General features: G+C 44.0%; 1 protein-coding gene across 2 annotated transcripts in view; it reads right to left on the reverse strand.

The window, feature by feature from the left end:
- P2RX7 (purinergic receptor P2X 7) overlaps positions 1–20,210 on the reverse strand; it is a 319,484-nt gene that overhangs the window by 161,486 nt on the left and 137,788 nt on the right. For both annotated transcript variants that reach the window (XM_040416069.1, XM_040416068.1), the window contains one exon: positions 207–287. In XM_040416069.1, coding sequence (XP_040272003.1) covers positions 207–287 — 81 coding nt within the window. The remainder of the gene's footprint in view (positions 1–206; positions 288–20,210) is intronic.

The raw sequence follows: 20,210 nt of genomic DNA on the forward strand, positions 1-20,210 counted from the left end.
ATTTGCGTTAAGGGTTTGTGTGTTAATCCTGCTACATCTGTAATAAGGCTTTCTGCTGTTGTAATGGTTATTGATGCATGTATGGCGTGTATATGATGAAAGTGTATTTATGCATGGTGTAAATGTGTCATGATGCAGCATGTCTGCCATTCCCGCTAAGTAAGGAACTTGTTAAAAATGTTAATCCCACTCCTGCTTTGACCTACCTTGTATAACCAAATGCAGCAAAGTGGATTGTATTCTTAATCAAAACGGTGAAATGTTCTGCACTTGCCAAAATGGCAGGTCTAAAAGGGAACAAATGAGACATTTATTGTACACACAAATAGCTGGAAGACATACAGTTACAATATAATGGTTTTGAATGTTTCATATAATTTAGAATGTAAAAAAATATTTCAATTGTGTTCAAAGAAATTTCATGGCAGCCCCTTTTTAAAAAGCAACTGACGGGGAATCTGTCAGCCCCAAAACAGCCCCCAAACTAGAGTAAACGATGTATAGGGTAAGTGAGGTATAGTGTAGTGTATAGTGACACTGAGTACGGTTATGTAATTTATATCTTCATACTCACTTGCATTCCAACATTGTGCTCTTGCAATCCAGCAGTATAAAGCAGAGAACTCCCCCTTGAGTCCTCTGCATTATGTGTGTGAGCTCAGGAGTCCCAGTGCAATTTACTGCTTTTTTTTGAGAGTATGAAGATAAAAATTTCATAACCAGACTCAGCTTCACTTACACTATACATCGCTTAATCTAGCTTGTGGGTCTGTGTTCGGATGACAGACCATTAAATCAAACAAAATTCATGAATCTGAGTATGCACAGTTGTGCATATAACCTAAAGGGCTACAACCATACAAACAAAATAAAAACACTGGAACACTAGACTGGAGAGTGGCTTACATGAAAAAATATTTCTCACAATATGATAACATTTTTCCATGGAAAATCAGTTAAACTGTGGGAAAGTATCATTTTTTTATTGTCCCACATTTTTTTCTCCAATCTTAGTAAAGTATATGCTACCATTTATTAGCAGGTAGTAGTATTTACCAAAAATGAAGGGACATTATAAAGCATAAGAAGTGTTCACACCAATGGAACGGATTTATATAACTTGGAAATAACTGGTTTTAAGATATAAAAAGATTAAAAAAAAGTTTGAGTTAAAAGTGTTGTCTGGCTGGTGTACAGTATATGGCTACACTGTGCTTGGTAAGCTGCGAGGAGTCTCCTTCCACAGCTGACTGGCAGGCAGTGGGGTACCTTAAATAAATGCAGACCACGCAACTGCAATGGGGCCCAGGAGGATGGAGGAGGTGGGGTGCAAGCACTGATCTCCTTCTTCTCTGCTTCTCCCTTAGGCCTCATGCACACGTTGTTTTTCTCGGCCTCCGCTCCGTTTTTTTTGCGGATAGGATGGGGACCGATTTATTTTAATGGGTCAGCAAAAAAAGCTGATAGGTCATCCATTTGTGTTCCCCGTCCGTTGTCCGTGTTTCCCTTCAGCAAAAAAAATTATGCAAAAATAGTGCAAAAATAGTCCTACTTTTTTCACATTTGCGGACAAGGATAGGCATTTATTACAAGGGATCTGTGGAAAAAATAGATCCTGCAAAAAACAACTGTCGTGTGCATGAGGCCTTACTGGAATGAAAAAACTAGGGGGCTCAGTGTAAAGACATTATAATAACTTCCTTTGCACTGTATAAATTCCTAGTCACTGAGCTCCCCCTAGTGGTAGCTGCAGGCAGCCAGCTTTGTAATATGCGAATATGTAAGGTCGGAAAAATTGTATAAGGCCAAGGTTGAGTTTTTTATTATAATTTTTAAATTAAATTTTTCTCTGCTTAATAAAAAAATTGTAAATTCATTAGAAATCTGGGGCACTGTGCCCGTCGATCTGATATTGATGACCTATCCTAAGGAACGCAGGAAATATGACCACTCTATCAAACTGGCTGCATTACTAATATTGTTTGGCTGAGTTGTTACATTTCTGCTTCTCTCTCTTGCCACTCCCCCTCCCAGTGAGATTGACAGAAGCAGGCATCCTCACTGCTCCAATTCATGCCCTTGACATTATTCATTCATGAGCTGGCAACAGTATCATCAATGCATGTGCAGTGAAGATCCCAGAGCATGAATGACCGCTCTGAGATCCTCACTGCACTGATGCATGCATGAGATTAGTATGCATGGAACGAATTATCAAGCATATTGTAAAGACTGTAAAAACCAAGGAAACTAGACTATATGAAACTGATTTTCATTGGCAGAAGTTTCTGCAATAAATCTGTTTGTTTAAATATACTTTAAGGGTGCATGCACATAACAGTGTAGTTTATGTGGATTTTCTGTGAAGATTTTGCCATGGATTTGCCTCATATTTTCTGTTGCGGATTTTTTATGTGGATTTGCCATAGATTTGCATTGCACTGTGATTTGCCATAGATTTGCATTGCACTGTGTAAAGCATGGTCTAAAGCTGCATCACAGTTTTTTATCACATTGTTTGTGGTAATTACATGGTGTTTTTCAAAAACAGTCAGATGTTACATCAAAGTCTATAGTAAAATATTGAAAGATTTACATATAGTGTTTTTGTTGTATTTTTTTCAGTGATAACGCATACTTCCAATAGGCTTCTCCATAGGCCTTAAAAAAAACTGAAAAAAGTTGTATAAAATGTTACAAAGTAAAAAGAAAAAAAAAGCCACCAAAATATTTTAGGGCTGGTGTCACCAGTTTTCTCCTAGCATTTTTGAGAGGTTTTGCAGTTTTTGGTTTGTTTTTTGAGAATTTCTATTCTCCAGCACAAAACGCAAGAGTCAATAAAAATTAAGGGGGGCATTTATGAAGACCAGCGTTTTCCACGCCTGCCTCAAGTCCCCCTGCGCTGCTGGAGGAAGCGCCAAAGTAATGCAGAGGTGCAGGCTATTACATAAGTTTGCCATTTCCTCCAGCAGGCCATGTGACAGACTTAAATCTACACCAGCTCCCTTGCTGGCATAAATTTAAGCCATCTTCCATGCCAAAAACTGCTGGCCCACCAGCTTTCCCACTGACACCATTCCCCCTTTTCTCGCCACTTCGGAAAAGTGGCGTGAGGGTAAAAAGTCACAGATTTTGCACCAAATGGCATGAGACAAAATCTTCGACTTATACGTCACTATTGTAATAAATGTCACCCTAAGGGTCCATTCACACGTCTGTAAGTGTTTTGCGGATCCACGGATCTGCAAAACACAGACATCGGCAATGTGCGTTCCGCATTTTGCGGCCCGCACATCGCCGGCACTAATAAAATATACCTATTCTTGTCCGCAATTGCGAACAAGAATAAGACATGTTGTATTTTTTTCGTGAACGTAATTGCAGACCCGGAAGTACGGATCCGCAATTCCGGATCCGGGCAGTGCGTCCCCATAGAAATGAATGGGTCCGCAAAACCTAACATGCTGCGACCGATGACGAATTAAACTAATCTTTCATAATTTTGCTTGATTAATTGGGTTATAAAATGGAGAATCTGAAAAGCACTCATGATTTCTATAAAACAGTGCAGTTAGGCCTCCTGCACACGACCGTTGTGTGCACCCGTGGCCGTTGTGCCGTTTTCCGTTTTTTTTCGCGGACCCATTGACTTTCAATGGGTCCGTGGAAAAATCGGAAAATGCACCGTTTTGAAGCCGCATCCGTGATCCGTGTTTCCTGGCCGTGAAAAAAATATGACCTGTCCTATTTTTTTCACGGCCAACGGTTCACGGACCCATTCAAGTCAATGGGTCCGTGAAAGAACACGGATGCACACAAGATTGGCATCCGTGTCCGTGATCCGTGGCCGTAGGTTAGTTTTTATACAGACGGATCCGGAAATCCGTCTGTATAAAAGCTTTTTCAAAGCTGAGTTTTCACTTCGTGAAAACTCAGAACCGACAGTATATTCTAACACAGAAGCGTTCCCATGGTGATGGGTACGCTTCTAGTTAGAATACACTACAAACTGTGCACAAGACTGCCCCCTGCTGCCTGGCAGCACCCGATCTCTTACAGGGGGCCGTGATCAGCACAATTAACCCCTTCAGGTGCGGCACCTGAAGGGGTTAATTGTGCTGATCACGGCCCCCTGTAAGAGATCAGGGCTGCCAGGCAGCAGGGGGCAGACCCTCCCCCCCCTCCCCAGTTTGAATATCATTGGTGGCCAGTGCGGCCCCCCCTCCCTCTATTGTAATAATTCGTTGGTGGCACAGTGTGCGCCCCCCCCTCCCTCCCTCTATTGTAATAATTCGTTGGTGGCACAGTGTGCGCCCCCCATCGGCCCCCCCTCCCTCTATAGCATTAACAACATTGGTGGCCAGTGTGCGGCCTCCCATCTCCCCCCCCCCCCCATCATTGGTGGCAGCGGAGTTCCGATCGGAGTCCCAGTTTAATCGCTGGGGCTCCGATCGGTAACCATGGCAACCAGACAGTCCTGGTTGCCATGGTTACTTAGCAATAGTACAATAGTAGAAGATTCATACTTACCGGCTGCTGCGATGTTCGTGTCCGGCCGGGAGCTCCACCTACTGGTAAGTGTCATTGCTAAATGAACTGTCACTTACCAGTAGGAGGAGCTCCCGGCCGGAAGCAGACATCGCAGCCCCCAGGTAAGTATGAATCTTTTACTATTGTACTATTGCTAGTAACCCGCTGCCACCAATGATCGGGGGGGGGGGGGGGGGGTAGATGGGAGGCCGCACACTGGCCACCAATGTTGTTAATGCTATAGAGGGAGGGGGGGCCGATGGGGGGCGCACACTGTGCCACCAAGGAATTATTACAATAGAGGGAGGAAGGGGGGGGGGCCGCACTGGCCACCAATGATATTCAAACTGGGGAGGGGGGGTCTGCCCCCTGCTGCCTGGCAGCCCTGATCTCTTACAGGGGGATATGATAGCACAATTAACCCCTTCAGGTGCGGCACCTGAAGGGTTAATTGTGCTGATCACAGCCCCCTGTAAGAGATCGGATGCTGCTAGGCAGCAGGGGGCAGTCATGTACACAGTTTGTAGTATATTCTAACTAGAAGCGTCCCCATCACCATGGGAACGCCTCTGTGTTAGAATATACTGTCGGAAATGAGGTTTCACGATCTAACTCATATCCGACAGTATATTCTAACATAGAGGCGTTCCCATGGTGATGGGGACGCTTCAAGTTAAAATATACCATCGGATTGGAGAAAACTCCGATCCGATGGTATAAAAGGGACTCCAGACTTTACATTGAAAGTCAATGGGGACGGATCCGTTTGAAATGGCACCATATTGTGTCAACGTCAAACGGATCCGTCCCCATTGACTTGCATTGTAATTCAGGACGGATCCGTTTGGCTCCGCACGGCCAGGCGGACACCAAAACGACTTTTTTTTCATGTCCGTGGATCCTCCAAAAATCAAGGAAGACCCACGGACGAAAAAACGGTCACGGATCACGGAAAAACGGGACCCGTTTTTGCGGACCGCAAAAAAATACGTTCGTGTGCAGGAGGCCTTACACAGCAAAATCTGTATGTTAAGCATTAACTAAAAATAGGAACTAGCAAGAAAGGCAAATAATATAGCTTAATTAAGGAAAGGTTATGGCCACTCTTAGGGTCCATTCACACGTCCGTATGTGTTTTGCGGACACGGACACCGGCAATGTGCGTTCAGCATTTTGCGTCACTCTCATAGAAAATGCCTTTTCTTGTCCGCAATTGTGGACAAGAATAGGACATTTTCTATTTTTTAGCGGAACGGAAGTGCGGATCTGCAAATGCGGATCCGGATGGCAGATTCCGGCCCCATTGAAAATGAATGGGTCCGCACCTGTTCCGCAAAATTGCGGAACGGATGTGGACCCATTTTGCGGACGTGTGAATGGACCCTTATGTACAGTCGTGGCCAAAAGTTTTGAGAATGACACAAATATTAGTTTTCACAAAGTTTGCAGCTAAACTGCTTTTAGAGCAGTTGGCCCTTCTTTTTCAGGATCTCTGCAATTCGACTGGGCATGCTCTCAATCAACTTCTGGGACAATTCCTGACTGATAGCAATCCATTCTTTCATAATCACTTCTTGGAGTTTGTCAGAATTAGTAGGTTTTTGTTTGTCCACCCGCCTCTTGAGGATTGACCACAAGTTCTCAATGGGATTAAGATCTGGGGAGTTTCTAGGCCATGGACCCAAAATGTCAACGTTTTGGTCCCCGAGCCACTTAGTTATCACTTTTGCCTTAAGGCACGGTGCTCCATCATGCTGGAAAATGCATTGTTCTTCACCAAACTGTTGTTGGATTATTGGAAGAAGTTGCTGTTGGAGGGTGTTTTGGTACCATTCTTTATTCATGGCTGTGTTTTTTGGCAAAATTGTGAGTGAGCCCACTCCCTTGGATGAGAAGCAACCCCACACATGAATGGTCTCAGGATGCTTTACTGTTGGCATGACACAGGACTGATGGTAGCGCTCACGTTTTCTTCTCCTGACAAGCCTTTTTCCAGATGCCCCAAACAATCGGAAAGAGGCTTCATCGGAGAATATGACTTTGCCCCAGTCCACAGCAGTCCATTCACCATACTTTCTGCAGAAGATCAATCTGTCCCTGATGTTTTTTTTGGAGAGCATTGTCTTCTTTGCTGCCCTTCTTGACACCAGGCCATCTTCCAAAAGTCTCACTGTGCGTGCAGATGCGCTCACACCTGCCTGCTGCCATTCCTGAGCAAGCTCTGCACTGGTGGCACTCTGATCCCGCAGCTGAATCCTCTTTAGGAGACGATCCTGGCGCTTGCTGGACTTTCTTGGACGCCATGAAGCCTTCTTAACAAGAATTGAACCTCTTTCCTTGAAGTTCTTGATGATCCTATAAATTGTTGATTGAGGTGCAATCTTAGTAGCCACAATATCCTTGCCTGTGAAGACATTTTTATGCAACGCAATGATGGCTGCACGCGTTTCTTTGTAGGTCACCGTGGTTACAATGGAAGAACAATGATTTCAAGCATCACCCTCCTTTTAACATGTCAAGTCTGCCATTTTAACCCAATTAGCCTGACATAATGATCTCCAGCCTTGTGCTCGTCAACATTCTCACCTGAGTTAACAAGACGATTACTGAAATGATCTCAGCAGGTGACAGCAATGAAATGCAGTTTTTTTTGGGATTAAGTTCATTTTCATGGCAAAGAAGGACTATGCAATTCATCTGATCACTCTTCATAACATTCTGGAGTATATGCAAATTGCTATTATAAAAACTTAAGCAGCAACTTTTCCAATTTCCAATATTTATGTAATTCTCAAAACTTTTGGCCATGACTGTACATCATATGAAGAAGCTACTGGACTTTGTGATTAACATGACTTCTCATTTTATAATAATAAACAATTTGTGGTTCATAATTCTCATTGGATAAAAACTATGCAATGTATGATATGATATGTCAAAAGATGATTAATTGAAGCTTTGGAGAAGTTATGTTAGATGACAACCATGCATTTTCGGTTCTGTTCTACCTTTATCAGTATTGTAGCTACTAACAAACTTTTTTACTTTCAAAAGAAGGTGATGTCCTGGAGTCCTTCCTGAAGATTGAGAAGTTTTCTACAACAGCGACTGCAACATGACTGTAGCGGGAAACCCAACACCATTGAATTTTGGATTCCAGGTCATTAGTCAAATTGAACTTTGCCATCATAGACCAAAAGGCAAGGTTGTGTGTATTTGGTTATGCTGCAGGAACATATTAAAAATAATTTTTACTGAGAAACCCCTTTAAATGGCAACATTTCCTTCCTCACTCCTATTCAAAAATGAGCGCTTAATTTCACTCACTGGTTCTTACCGCCTTCTGGACCCCCAGATATACTGTAGGTGCCCTGCAATAACCAGTAAGCACTTTCCCTAAGGGCTCATGCACACGACCGTTGTTTTGGTCCACATCCGAGCCGCATTTATTGCGGCTTGGATGCGGACCCATTAATTTTTAATGGGGCCACAAAAGATGCAGATAGCACAAAATAGAGAACATACATGGCTGGTATCCTTGTTTTGTGGACTGCAAAACATGGTACGGGCGTGTGTATGAGGCTTGATTGGTTAACCCTTTAATTACCAGGCCTGTAAAGGCCTTAATGACCAATCAGTTTTTTGTGATTTAGCGAACGTGGTTCAAACACTTTTAACTTTTTTATTTGTTGGACTACCAAAACAACTTGCAGCTTTTTATTGCTAGACACAGGGCTATTTAATATATTTTTTTGTTTTATTAAGGGGAAACTGTACAAAAAATTCTAAAGTCTTTTTTATTCAAACTATAGCTCATTCTTTAAATATGCAAATTATTATAATTATTTCCCTATTTTGTATTGGATGATTTTATTATATAGCATGTATAGTTTCAAGTGATAATGGTGATGGTTTTGGTTGGTGTGAGCGTTTTTTTTCTTTTATGTATTTTATTATTTTTCTTTTTTTTACTTAAAGACTGTTGGGGACAGTTAATTTTCTTTTGCACTTTTTAATTTTTATTGTTTTCTTTTACTTTTAATCTATTTATTGATTTATTTATTTTTTTCTCAAATTATTTTTCTTTTATATATATAAATTAATGTGATGGAAACGTTTACTATGGGCCCTGCATGTGTTCACGTCTGTATTGTCAGATTTGTTTGTTTTTATGTGTGTATCGTTACATGTTGACTGTTACATGTTAAATAAACACCAGACATATGTCCTCATGAATGGTTAAGGGTAGACTGACTAGAAGAGGGATGATCGCACCGTCAGACTAGAAGGCGTGAGCTTAGATGACCTAGAGGGGAGGGTGGAGAAAAGGGGAACGTTACAGACACAAAGACAGCCCTTTTGCCCATCCTTTAATTATAAGACACCCCCATGAAAGAAGACGTCCTTTGTGAAAAAAAAGTTAAGTTTTTCTGTGTTCTGGTGTATGCCTTCATGGTAAAAGACTATTCATTTTGACATCAAGAAAAGCTGGGTACATCTGCAAAAATATACCAAAGGGTGTCTGAATAAATATGAGATGAATGGTGCTCAGTTTTATGATTGACAATCAAAGGCAGATGTCTAAACTGTTATTATTGGTTAAAGGGGTTACATTGTAGAAGATACCAATGAATTATGACATATTACAACAAATGTATGTTTTTTGGTTTATGAATATTCAAATGTACTAAAACAAAAAATAATTTGATAAATATGGCATTGTTATCTTGTGACAAGGACCATCAAAAACAATTGAACATTATTTATTGCTATTGTGTTGCAGAATGAAGACGAGCATCACCATTACATGTAAATTGATATGTATAAGTTTTGGCTTAAAGTGTTATTACACATTGCATCAAATATTACTTAAAGTGGTTGTCCAGTTTCAGAGCTAAACCCAGACATAACCCCTTCTTCACCCATTCACCCACTATGAGTGAAGTATTGGAGTATTTCATGCTCCAATGCTCTCCCTTGCCCTGCGCTGGGCAAGGGCTTTTCTTCAGATCTGGTGATGGGCATGCTAGGCAAAGGTTTTGTGTGAAACAGCCTAGGGCAGCGCTAAGGAACGCCCAAGGTGGAACCCTCTACCTAGCAGTGTTTCAATGTAAACAAAACACCCCTTGCCCTGCGCGAAGCAGCGCAGGGCAAGGGAAAGCATGGAAGCATAAAATGCTCTGATGCTCCATTCATAGGGGCTAAATGGGTGAAGCAAGGGTTATAAACCCGGACAACTCCTCTAATATAAAGGCAATTACATGAGGTATAGCAATTAGCAAAGTTTATTTTGCTTTGGCAGAGAACCTCTATGGTACCATTGGGAAATGTTATCCAAATACAGTGTTGGACCGACAAAAGTACTTTTGTTTGTTTGTTGTGGTTAATACTAGAGTTGAGCGGACACCTGGATGTTCGGGTTCGGCAGGTTCGGCCGAACTTGAAAAAAAAATTTGGGTTCGGGACCCGAACTTGATCCCGAACTCGAACCCCATTGAAGTCAATGGGGACCCGAACTTTTGAGCACTAAAATGGCTGTAAAAATGTCATGGAAAGAGCTAGAGGGCTGCAAAAGGCAGCAAAATGTGCTTAAGAGCACGGCAAATGCTCTGCAAACAAATGTGGATAGGGAAATGAATTAAAAAAACATAAAAGACCTTAAAAAACAAAAAAATAGGAATGATGTAGGAGGAAGAGGTTGAGGAGGCGGTAAATGGGTGGATGTGGCCGTGTAGGCTCACGTGGCGGTCTAGGTGGAAGCGGCGGCGAAGGAGGAATAGGTAGCCAACACAGATGTGTGTTATTTTGCATTTTTACATAGGGGTATCCCCCAAAATATTGGGACATATAAAAAAATAAAATAAAAAAGGAATAAGTGCACTTGAGTACAAGGATGGATGGTTGAGGCTGTTAGAACTGTCTATTCTGCACAAGGTACAGACAAGTCTTGTGGGATCCAGGTCTGGTTCATTTTAATGAACGTGAGCTTGTCCACGTTGGCTGTGGACAGGCGGCTGCGTCTGTCTGTAATGACGCCTCCTGCCGTGCTAAATACACGTTCAGAGAGTACACTGGCTGCAGGGCAGGCCAGCACCTCCAAGGCATACAGAGCAAGCTCTGGCCATGTGGACAATTTGGAGACCCAGAAGTTGAATGGGGCAGAACCATCAGTCAGTACGTGTAGGCGTGTGCACAGGTACTGTTCCACCATGTTGTTCAAATGCTGCCTCCTGCTAACACGCTCCATATCAGCAGTTTGGGCCGGTAGTTGCGGCGAGGCGACAAAGCTTTTCCACATGTCGGCCATGCTGACCCTGCCTTCTGAGGTGCTGGCGCTGACACAGCTGCGTTGGCGACCTCTTCCTCCTCCCCTGCCTTTGCCTTGTGCTTCCACTTGTCCCCCGGCGTCAGTCGGGAATGCTCTCATGAGCGCGTCTACCAGCGTGCGCCTGTAGTCGCGCATCTTCCGATCACGCTCCAGTGAGGGAATTAAGGACGGCACGTTGTCTTTGTAACGGACAGTAGTCAGCACACGTTAAAATGTGGGCAACTCTGCAGTCATTGCGCAGGCACTGCAGCATGTAGTCGCTCATGTGTGCCAGGCTGCCCACAGGTAAGGACAAGCTGTCCTCTGTGGGAGGCGTATCGTCTGCGTATCCCCCCAGCCACGCACCAGTGATGGGCCCGAGCTGCGCTGGATGCCACCCCGCTGTGAACATGCTTCATCCCCATCCTCCTCCTCATCCTCCTCCTCCTCCAGTAGTGGGCCCTGGCTGGCCAAATTTGTACCTGGCCTCTGCTGTTGCAAAAATCTTCTTTCTGAGCCACTTCTAAAAGACTGGTGTCACCGCCAGCTCTCTGAGAAGGTCTGGCAGACGTTCTTCTGTACCTCTTGCATGATGTTCTTTGTTTTGGTTTCCCTTTGTCATCTCCTTTCCTTCTCCCAGCTGTCACCTATTCACACTAATTGCCTCCCTTTATATTCCCTCCCATACTGCCTCACTTTGCGGTTTATATTACTTCCTGGATTGAAGTGATCACTGCTGGAGACTTCTGTTACTGCTTGTTCAGATAAGTCCTTTCTTGTATTGTGTTTACTTGCTGGCTTGATTCTAGGTGACCCTGACTCCCTCCGTATTAAGTGCAGGGAGCCGGTGGTCGTGTCCCCTCACTATTATAGGGTTTTCAGGTGTCACACAGTCTAGGTACGAGGGCATGCAATCGTCTACCTCTGAGACCTTTGTATGAGCTTAGCAGTCAGGGTGAGCTCTTAGGGTTTTCCAGGGGTCACCTTTATGCTCCTTAGTTTGGGATCAAGCCAGTCGGATGTTTATCCATAACTTCCAGCTATCTGCAATATCATCCGTGACAACTGGCCTGAAAGTGTTAGAGATGACCCCTCTTCCTCCTCCTCGTCCTGGGCCACATCCTCTTCCATCATCGCCCTAAGTGTTTTCTCAAGGAGACATAGAAGTGGTATTGTAACGCTGATAATAGCATCATCGCCACTGGCCATGTTGGTGGAGTACTTGAAACAGCGCAACAGGGCACACAGGTCTCGCATGGAGGCCCAGTCATTGGTGGTGAAGTGGTGCTGTTCCGCAGTGCGACTCACCTGTGCGTGCTGCAGCTGAAACTCCACTATGGCCTGCTGCTGCTCGCACGGTTTCTCCAGCATGTGCAAGGTGGAGTTCCACCTGGTGGGCACGTTGCATATGAGGCGGTGAGTGGGAAGGCCGAAGTTACGCTGTAGAGCAGACAGCCGAGTGGCGGCAGGATGAGAACGACGGAAGCGCGCACAGACGGCCCGCACTTTATGCAGCAGTTCAGACATGTCGGGGTAGTTGTGAATGAGTTTCTGCACCACCAAATTCAGTACATGCGCTAGGCAAGGGATGTGCGTCAAACCGGCTAGTCCCAGAGCTGCAACGAGATTTCGCCCATTATCACATACCACCAGGCCGGGCTTGAGGCTCACTGGCAGCAACCACTCGTCGGTCTGTTGTTCTATACCCCGCCACAACTCCTGCGCGGTGTGGGGTCTGTCCTCCAAACACATCAGTTTCAGAACGGCCTGCTGACGTTTACCCCTGAGTGTGCTGAAGTTGGTGGTGAAGGTCTGTCGCTGACCGGATGAGGAGGTGGTAGAAGAGGAGGAGGAAGCCGAGTAGGAAGAGGAGGCAACAGGAGGCAAAGAATGATGCCCTGCGATCCTTGGCGGCGGAAGGACCTGCGCCAAACAGCTCTCCGCCTGGGGCCCAGCCGCCACTACATTTACCCAGTGTGCAGTTAGGGGGATATAGCGTCCCTGGCCGTGCTTACTGGTCCACGTATCTGTGGTTAGGTGGACCTTGCCACAGAAGGCGTTGCGCAGTGCACACTTGATTTTATCCGATACTTGGTTGTGCAGGGAGGGCACGGCTCTCCTGGAGAAGTAGTGGCGGCTGGGAAGGACGTACTGTGGGACAGCAAGCGACATGAGCTGTTTGAAGCTGTCCGTCTCCACCAGCCTGAATGACAGCATTTCAAAGGCCAGCAGTTTAGAAATGCTGGCATTCAGGGCCAGGGATCGAGTGTGGCTAGGTGGGAATTTACGCTTTCTATCAAAGGTTTGTGAGATGGAGAGCTGAACGCTTCCAAGTGACATGGTGGAGATTCCTGGTGACGGAGGTGGTGTTATTGGTGGTACATCCTCTGTTTGCTGGGCGGCAGGTGCCAACGTTCCTCCAGAGGCGGAGGAAGAGGCCGAGGCAGCAGCAGAAGAGGGAGCAGGAGCCCTTTCTTGGTTTTGAAGGTGCTTACTCCACTGCAGCCCGTGTCTCGCATGTAGATGCCTGGTCATGCAGGTTGTGCTAAGGTTCAGAACGTTAATGCCTCGCTTCAGGCTCTGATGGCACAGCGTGCCAACCACTCGGGTCTTGTCGTCAGCACATTGTGTGCAGAAGTGCCATGCAAGGGAACTCCTTGAAGCTGCCTTTGGTGTGCTCGGTCCCTGTTGACAGTGGCCAGTAGCAGGCGAACTGTTTTGGCGATGGCTGCTCTGCTTTTGCACCCTGCTCCCGCTTTTGCTACGATGTTGGCTCGGTCTCACCACTGCCTCTTCCTCCAAACTCTGAAAGTCAGTGGCACGACCTTCATTCCATGTGGGGTCTAGGACCTCATTGTCCCTTGCATCGTCTTCCACCCAGTCTTCCTCCCTGACCTCCTTTTTGGTCTGCACACTGCAGAAAGACGCAGCAGTTGGCACCTGTGTTTCGTCATCATCAGAGATGTGCTGAGGTGGTATTCCCATGTCCTCATCAGGAAACATAAGTGGTTGTGCGTCAGTGCATTCTATGTCTTCCACCCCTGGGGAAGGGCTAGGTGGATGCCCTTGGGAAACCCTGCCAGCAGAGTCTTCAAACAGCATAAGAGACTGCTGCATGACTTGAGGCTCAGACAGGTTCCCCGATATGCACGGGGGTGATGTGACAGACTGATGGGCATGGGTTTCAGGCGCCACCTGTGCGCTTTCTGCAGAAGACTGGGTGGGAGATAATGTGAACGTGCTGGATGCACTGTCGGCCACCCAATTGACTAGCGCCTGTACTTGCTCAGGCCTTACCATCCTTAGAATGGCATTAGGCCCGACCAAATATTGCTGTAGATTCTGGCGGCTACTGGGACCTGAGGTAGTAGGTTCAGTAGGATGTGTAGCTGTGCCAGAGACTCTCCCTGCACCAGAGACTCCACCAACACCACCACCATGACCATGACCACGTCCCTTATTAGATTTTTGCCTCATAGTTAGCGTTCACAAAGCAAAGTAAAAAGTGGTTAAGTCTGTTAAAAAAAATTAACCGCCAATAAAAACCCTGATGTAGGGTATTGCACTCATTTTTTTTAAAAAAAACTGTATATGACAGCGGTATTTTTGGCCTAAATGTGACAGTCACCTATGCAAGTGTAATCACAGATGTGCAGTATATGAAAAAAGGTTTTTTTTTCACCACAGTATCCTAACAGCCTTATTTGTGGCCTAAATGTGACAGTCACCTATGCACGTCCAATCCTAGATGTGCAGTATATGAGAGGCTTTTTTCACCCCAGTATGCCAAAGCCGTATTTATGGCCTAAATGTGACAGTCACTTATGCTTGTCTAATCCCAGATGTGCAGTATATGAGAGGCTTTTTTCACCCTAATCAAAAAGCTGTATTTCTGTCCTAAATGTGACAGTCACCTATGCACGTGTAATCACAGATGTGCAGTATATGAAAAAAAGTTTTTTTTTAACAACAGTAACCTAATAGCCGTATTTGTGGCCAAAATGTGACAGTCACCTATGCACGTGTAATCACAGATGTGCACTATATCAGAGGGTTTTTTCACCACAGTATCCTATAAGCCTTATTTGTGGCCAAAATGTGACAGTCACTTATGCATGTCTAATCCCAGATGTGCAGCATATTAGAGGCTTTTTTCACCCCAGTAACCAAAAAGCCGTATTTCTGGCCTAAATGTGACAGTCACTTATGCTTGTCTAATCCCAGATGTGCAATATATCAGAGGCTTTTTTCACCCCAGTATGCCAAAGCCGTATTTATGGCTTAAATGTGACAGTCACTTATGCACGTGTAATCCCAGATGTGCAGTATATTAGAGGCTTTTTTCACCCCAGTATGCCAAAGCCGTATTTATGGCCTAAATGTGACAGTCACTTATGCTTGTCTAATCCCAGATGTGCAATATATTAGAGGCTTTTTTCACCCCAGTAACCAAAAAGCCGTATTTATGGCCTAAATGTGACAGTCACTTATGCTTGTGTAATCCCAGATGTGCAGTATATGAGAGGCTTTTTTCACCCTAATCAAAAAGCTGTATTTCTGTCCTAAATGTGACAGTCATTCATGCACGTGTAATCGCAGATGTGCAGTATATGAGAGGCTTTTTTCACCCCAGTAACCAAAAAGCCGTATTTATGGCCTAAATGTGGCAGTCACTAATGCACGTGTAATCCCAGATGTGCAGTATATTAGAGGGTTTTTTCACCCTAACCAAAAAGCTGTATTTCTGTCCTAAATGTGACAGTCACTTATGCACGTGTAATCCCAGATGTGCAGTATGAGAGGCTTTTTTCACCCCAGTAACCAAAAAGCCGTATTTATGGCCTAAATGTGACAGTCACTTATGCTTGTCTAATCCCAGATGTGCAGTATATTAGAGGGTTTTTTCACCCTAACCAAAAAGCTGTATTTCTGTCCTAAATGTGACAGTCACTTATGCACGTGTAATCACAGATGTGCAGTATATTAAAAAAAAGGTTTTTTTCACCACAGTATCCTAAAAGCCTTATTTGTGGCATAAATGTGACAGTCACCTATGCACGTGTAATCACAGATGTGCAGTATACACTGCGTGCAGAATTATTAGGCAAATGAGTATTTTGACCACATCATCCTCTTTATGCATGTTGTCTTACTCCAAGCTGTATAGGCTCGAAAGCCTACTACCAATTAAGCATATTAGGTGATGTGCATCTCTGTAATGAGAAGGGGTGTGGTCTAATGACATCAACACCCTATATTAGGTGTGCATAATTATTAGGCAACTTCCTTTCCTTTGGCAAAATGGGTCAAAAGAAGGACTTGACAGGCTCAGAAAAGTCAAAAATAGTGAGATATCTTGCAGAGGGATGCAGCACTCTTAAAATTGCAAAGCTTCTGAAGCGTGATCATCGAACAATCAAGCGTTTCATTCAAAATAGTCAACAGGGTCGCAAGAAGCGTGTGGAAAAACCAAGGCGCAAAATAACTGCCCATGAACTGAGAAAAGTCAAGCGTGCAGCTGCCAAGATGCCACTTGCCACCAGTTTGGCCATATTTCAGAGCTGCAACATCACTGGAGTGCCCAAAAGCACAAGGTGTGCAATACTCAGAGACATGGCCAAGGTAAGAAAGGCTGAAAGACGACCACCACTGAACAAGACACACAAGCTGAAACGTCAAGACTGGGCCAAGAAATATCTCAAGACTGATTTTTCTAAGGTTTTATGGACTGATGAAATGAGAGTGAGTCTTGATGGGCCAGATGGATGGGCCCGTGGCTGGATTGGTAAAGGGCAGAGAGCTCCAGTCCGACTCAGACGCCAGCAAGGTGGAGGTGGAGTACTGGTTTGGGCTGGTATCATCAAAGATGAGCTTGTGGGGCCTTTTCGGGTTGAGGATGGAGTCAAGCTCAACTCCCAGTCCTACTGCCAGTTTCTGGAAGACACCTTCTTCAAGCAGTGGTACAGGAAGACGTCTGCATCCTTCAAGAAAAACATGATTTTCATGCAGGACAATGCTCCATCACACGCGTCCAAGTACTCCACAGCGTGGCTGGCAAGAAAGGGTATAAAAGAAGAAAATCTAATGACATGGCCTCCTTGTTCACCTGATCTGAACCCCATTGAGAACCTGTGGTCCATCATCAAATGTGAGATTTACAAGGAGGGAAAACAGTACACCTCTCTGAACAGTGTCTGGGAGGCTGTGGTTGCTGCTGCACGCAATGTTGATGGTGAACAGATCAAAACATTGACAGAATCCATGGATGGCAGGCTTTTGAGTGTCCTTGCAAAGAAAGGTGGCTATATTGGTCACTGATTTGTTTTTGTTTTGTTTTTAAATGTCAGAAATGTATATTTGTGAATGTTGAGATGTTATATTGGTTTCACTGGTAAAAATAAATAATTGAAATGGGTATATATTTGTTTTTTGGTAAGTTGCCTAATAATTATGCACAGTAATAGTCACCTGCACACACAGATATCCCCCTAAAATAGCTAAAACTAAAAACAAACTAAAAACTACTTCCAAAAATATTCAGCTTTGATATTAATGAGTTTTTTGGGTTCATTGAGAACATGGTTGTTGTTCAATAATAAAATTAATCCTCAAAAATACAACTTGCCTAATAATTCTGCACTCCCTGTATTAAAAAAAGGGTTTTTTAACAACAGTAACCTAACAGCTGTATTTGTGGCCTAAATGTGACAGTCACCTATGCACGTGTAATCACAGATGTGCAATATATTAGAGGCTTTTTTCACCCTAATCAAAAAGCTGTATTTCTGTCCTAAATATGACAGTCACTTATGCACGTGTAATCCCAGATGTGCAGTATATGAGAGGCTTTTTTCACCCCAGTATGCCAAAGCTGTATTTATGGCCTAAATGTGACAGTCACTTATGCACGTGTAATCCCAGATGTGCAGTATATCAGTTTTTTTTTCACCCTAACCAAAAAGCTGTATTTCTGTCCTAAATGTGACAGTCACTTATGCACGTGTAATCCCAGATGTGCAGTATATGAGAGGCTTTTTTCACCCCAGTATGCCAAAACTGTATTTATGGCCTAAATGTGACAGTCACTTATGCATCTGTAATCCCAGATGTGCAGTATATTAGAGGGTTTTTTCACCCTAACCAAAAAGCTGTATTTCTGTCCTAAATGTGACAGTCACTTATGCACGTGTAATCCCAGATGTGCACTATATTAGAGGCTTTTTTTACCCCAGTAACCAAAAAGCCGTATTTATGGCCTAAATGTGACAGTCACTTATGCTTGTCTAATCCCAGATGTGCAGTATATTAGAGGGTTTTTTCACCCTAATCAAAAAGCTGTATTTCTGTCCTAAATGTGACAGTCACTTATGCACGTGTAATCCCAGATGTGCAGTATATGAGAGGCTTTTTTCACCCCAGTATGACAAAGCCGTATTTATGGCCTAAATGTGACAGTCACTTATGCACGTGTAATCCCAGATGTGCAGTATATGAGAGGCTTTTTTCACCCCAGTATGCCAAAGCTGTATTTCTGGACTTGCAGATACCCTGTGCTGGTGCACTATCGTTGCATAAAATGGCTGCCGGTCATGTATTGATATTGACTAACTGAAGAAAAAAAAGTTTGTTTTCAGCAGTAGTTGGCTCAGGGCAGGCTTAAAAGAATTGTGCACTGCACCCACAAAACACTTTTTCTGTAGATCGCTGAGTGCATAAACCAGTTCTTGATAAGATTGCTCCCTGATCTCTCCCTCACAGCAGCTGCAGCCTCTCCCTACACTAATCCGAGCAGAGTGACGGGCGGCGCTACGTGACTCCAGCTTAAATAGAGGCTGGGTCACATGCTGCAGTTGGCCAATCACAGCCATGCCAATAGTAGGCACGGCTGTGATGGCCTTTTGGGGCAAGTAGTATGACGTTTGTTGATTGGCCGAACTTTAGGTTTTTCGGCACCCGAACACCAAACCCGAACTTTTACGTAAAGGTTCGGGTTCGGGTCCGGGTGCCGAAAAACCTAAAGTTCGGTACGAACCCAAACTTTACAGTTCGGGTTTGCTCAACTCTAGTTAATACCTCTGATGCAGGAGTGGGGAGAAAACCATATTCACCCCATTAGCGGTTCATTCTGACATGGACTGAGTAATCTTGGTTTGAGTTAAAATCTATAAACTTTTATTTTGAAACAGCAAATGTTTTATTTTATTTTTAGAAATCCAATGGTTCTAAAGTGTTTTTATGGTAAATAACTAGGGTTTATATCATGTTATGTTACAGTACTATATTTTGAGATAGGTGACAATGAATAAAAGTGGAAGAACCAGGGGTGGAATGTGTTGTAAGGGTATTTTACAAACTTAAGTACCGATTGGTTCTGCCTCCTTTAATTCTGTCCTCTTTTATATTACCTTCTATATTCTGTGTAATGATATTCCTTGTAATGTAGTTAGTTAGTAATAGTTAGATAGCTCCATTGTGCTGAAAAGGTCAAATTCCTGAGTGCTTACGTCAAATACATAAGTGCTGTACACTGGATATACTTGGGAGGAGGAATGGAAAAGCTATAAAGTCTTATGAACAAATACAGTTAATTGGCACTCCATTGAGGAATATCATCCAGGTAGGATGTTGTGATTAAAACATTATTTCTTTCTTGTATCATCATGGGCTGTAGGCCATGTGCTACGACCTGGTGACCGGAGTGCATCCCATATTAGTAAATATATTTGTTCACTTAGCCTGCGTAAGCTTATTTATTCTCAAATATTTTGAATTCACATTATAAAACACCGGAATTTAGGCTGGAAATAGGCCAGATCACCCCGGACCTCATTGCATTCAATGGGGATCCGACAGAGAAGTAGAGATACGGCATCTGTGAGATCTGGAAGGCTGTTCTGTGCCGGAATAACCTGCTGACTCTACAAACGGAGAGGTGAACGAAGCTTAAGCAAGATACTTTCCAGTTTTTGTACACTATTCCATTACTGGAATAAGATTACACCCTTTTTATGATTTTTTTTTTTAAAGTCACAGTTGATAAATCTGGAGTAAAACTAAACATAGCTAACCATGCCCATAAATTTCAATTCCTGAGGGCACCACGGCCCTGCATCAACATATGCAGCGTCACCATAAAGTGGCCTGGGAGAACCGTGGCTCCGATGTGGTGGTTCAGCCTGCCGCAGCTGCATCACCCAGTGGCACGCACCTGACTTCGGGCAGTCAAGGCTCCACCACCTCAGCCGAAGGGAGCTGTCTGTCCTTCCCATCATCTGATGCTCCTGCTCCTCCTCCTACTCCTCGTCAGTCATTCCATCAGCAATTAATCACGATTGCGATTGCCAAGAGACAACAGTATTCGTGCACTCATTCA

The sequence above is a fragment of the Bufo bufo genome, chromosome 2 (genome assembly GCF_905171765.1).
Source record: "Bufo bufo chromosome 2, aBufBuf1.1, whole genome shotgun sequence".
NCBI classification, from domain to species: domain Eukaryota; kingdom Metazoa; phylum Chordata; class Amphibia; order Anura; family Bufonidae; genus Bufo; species Bufo bufo.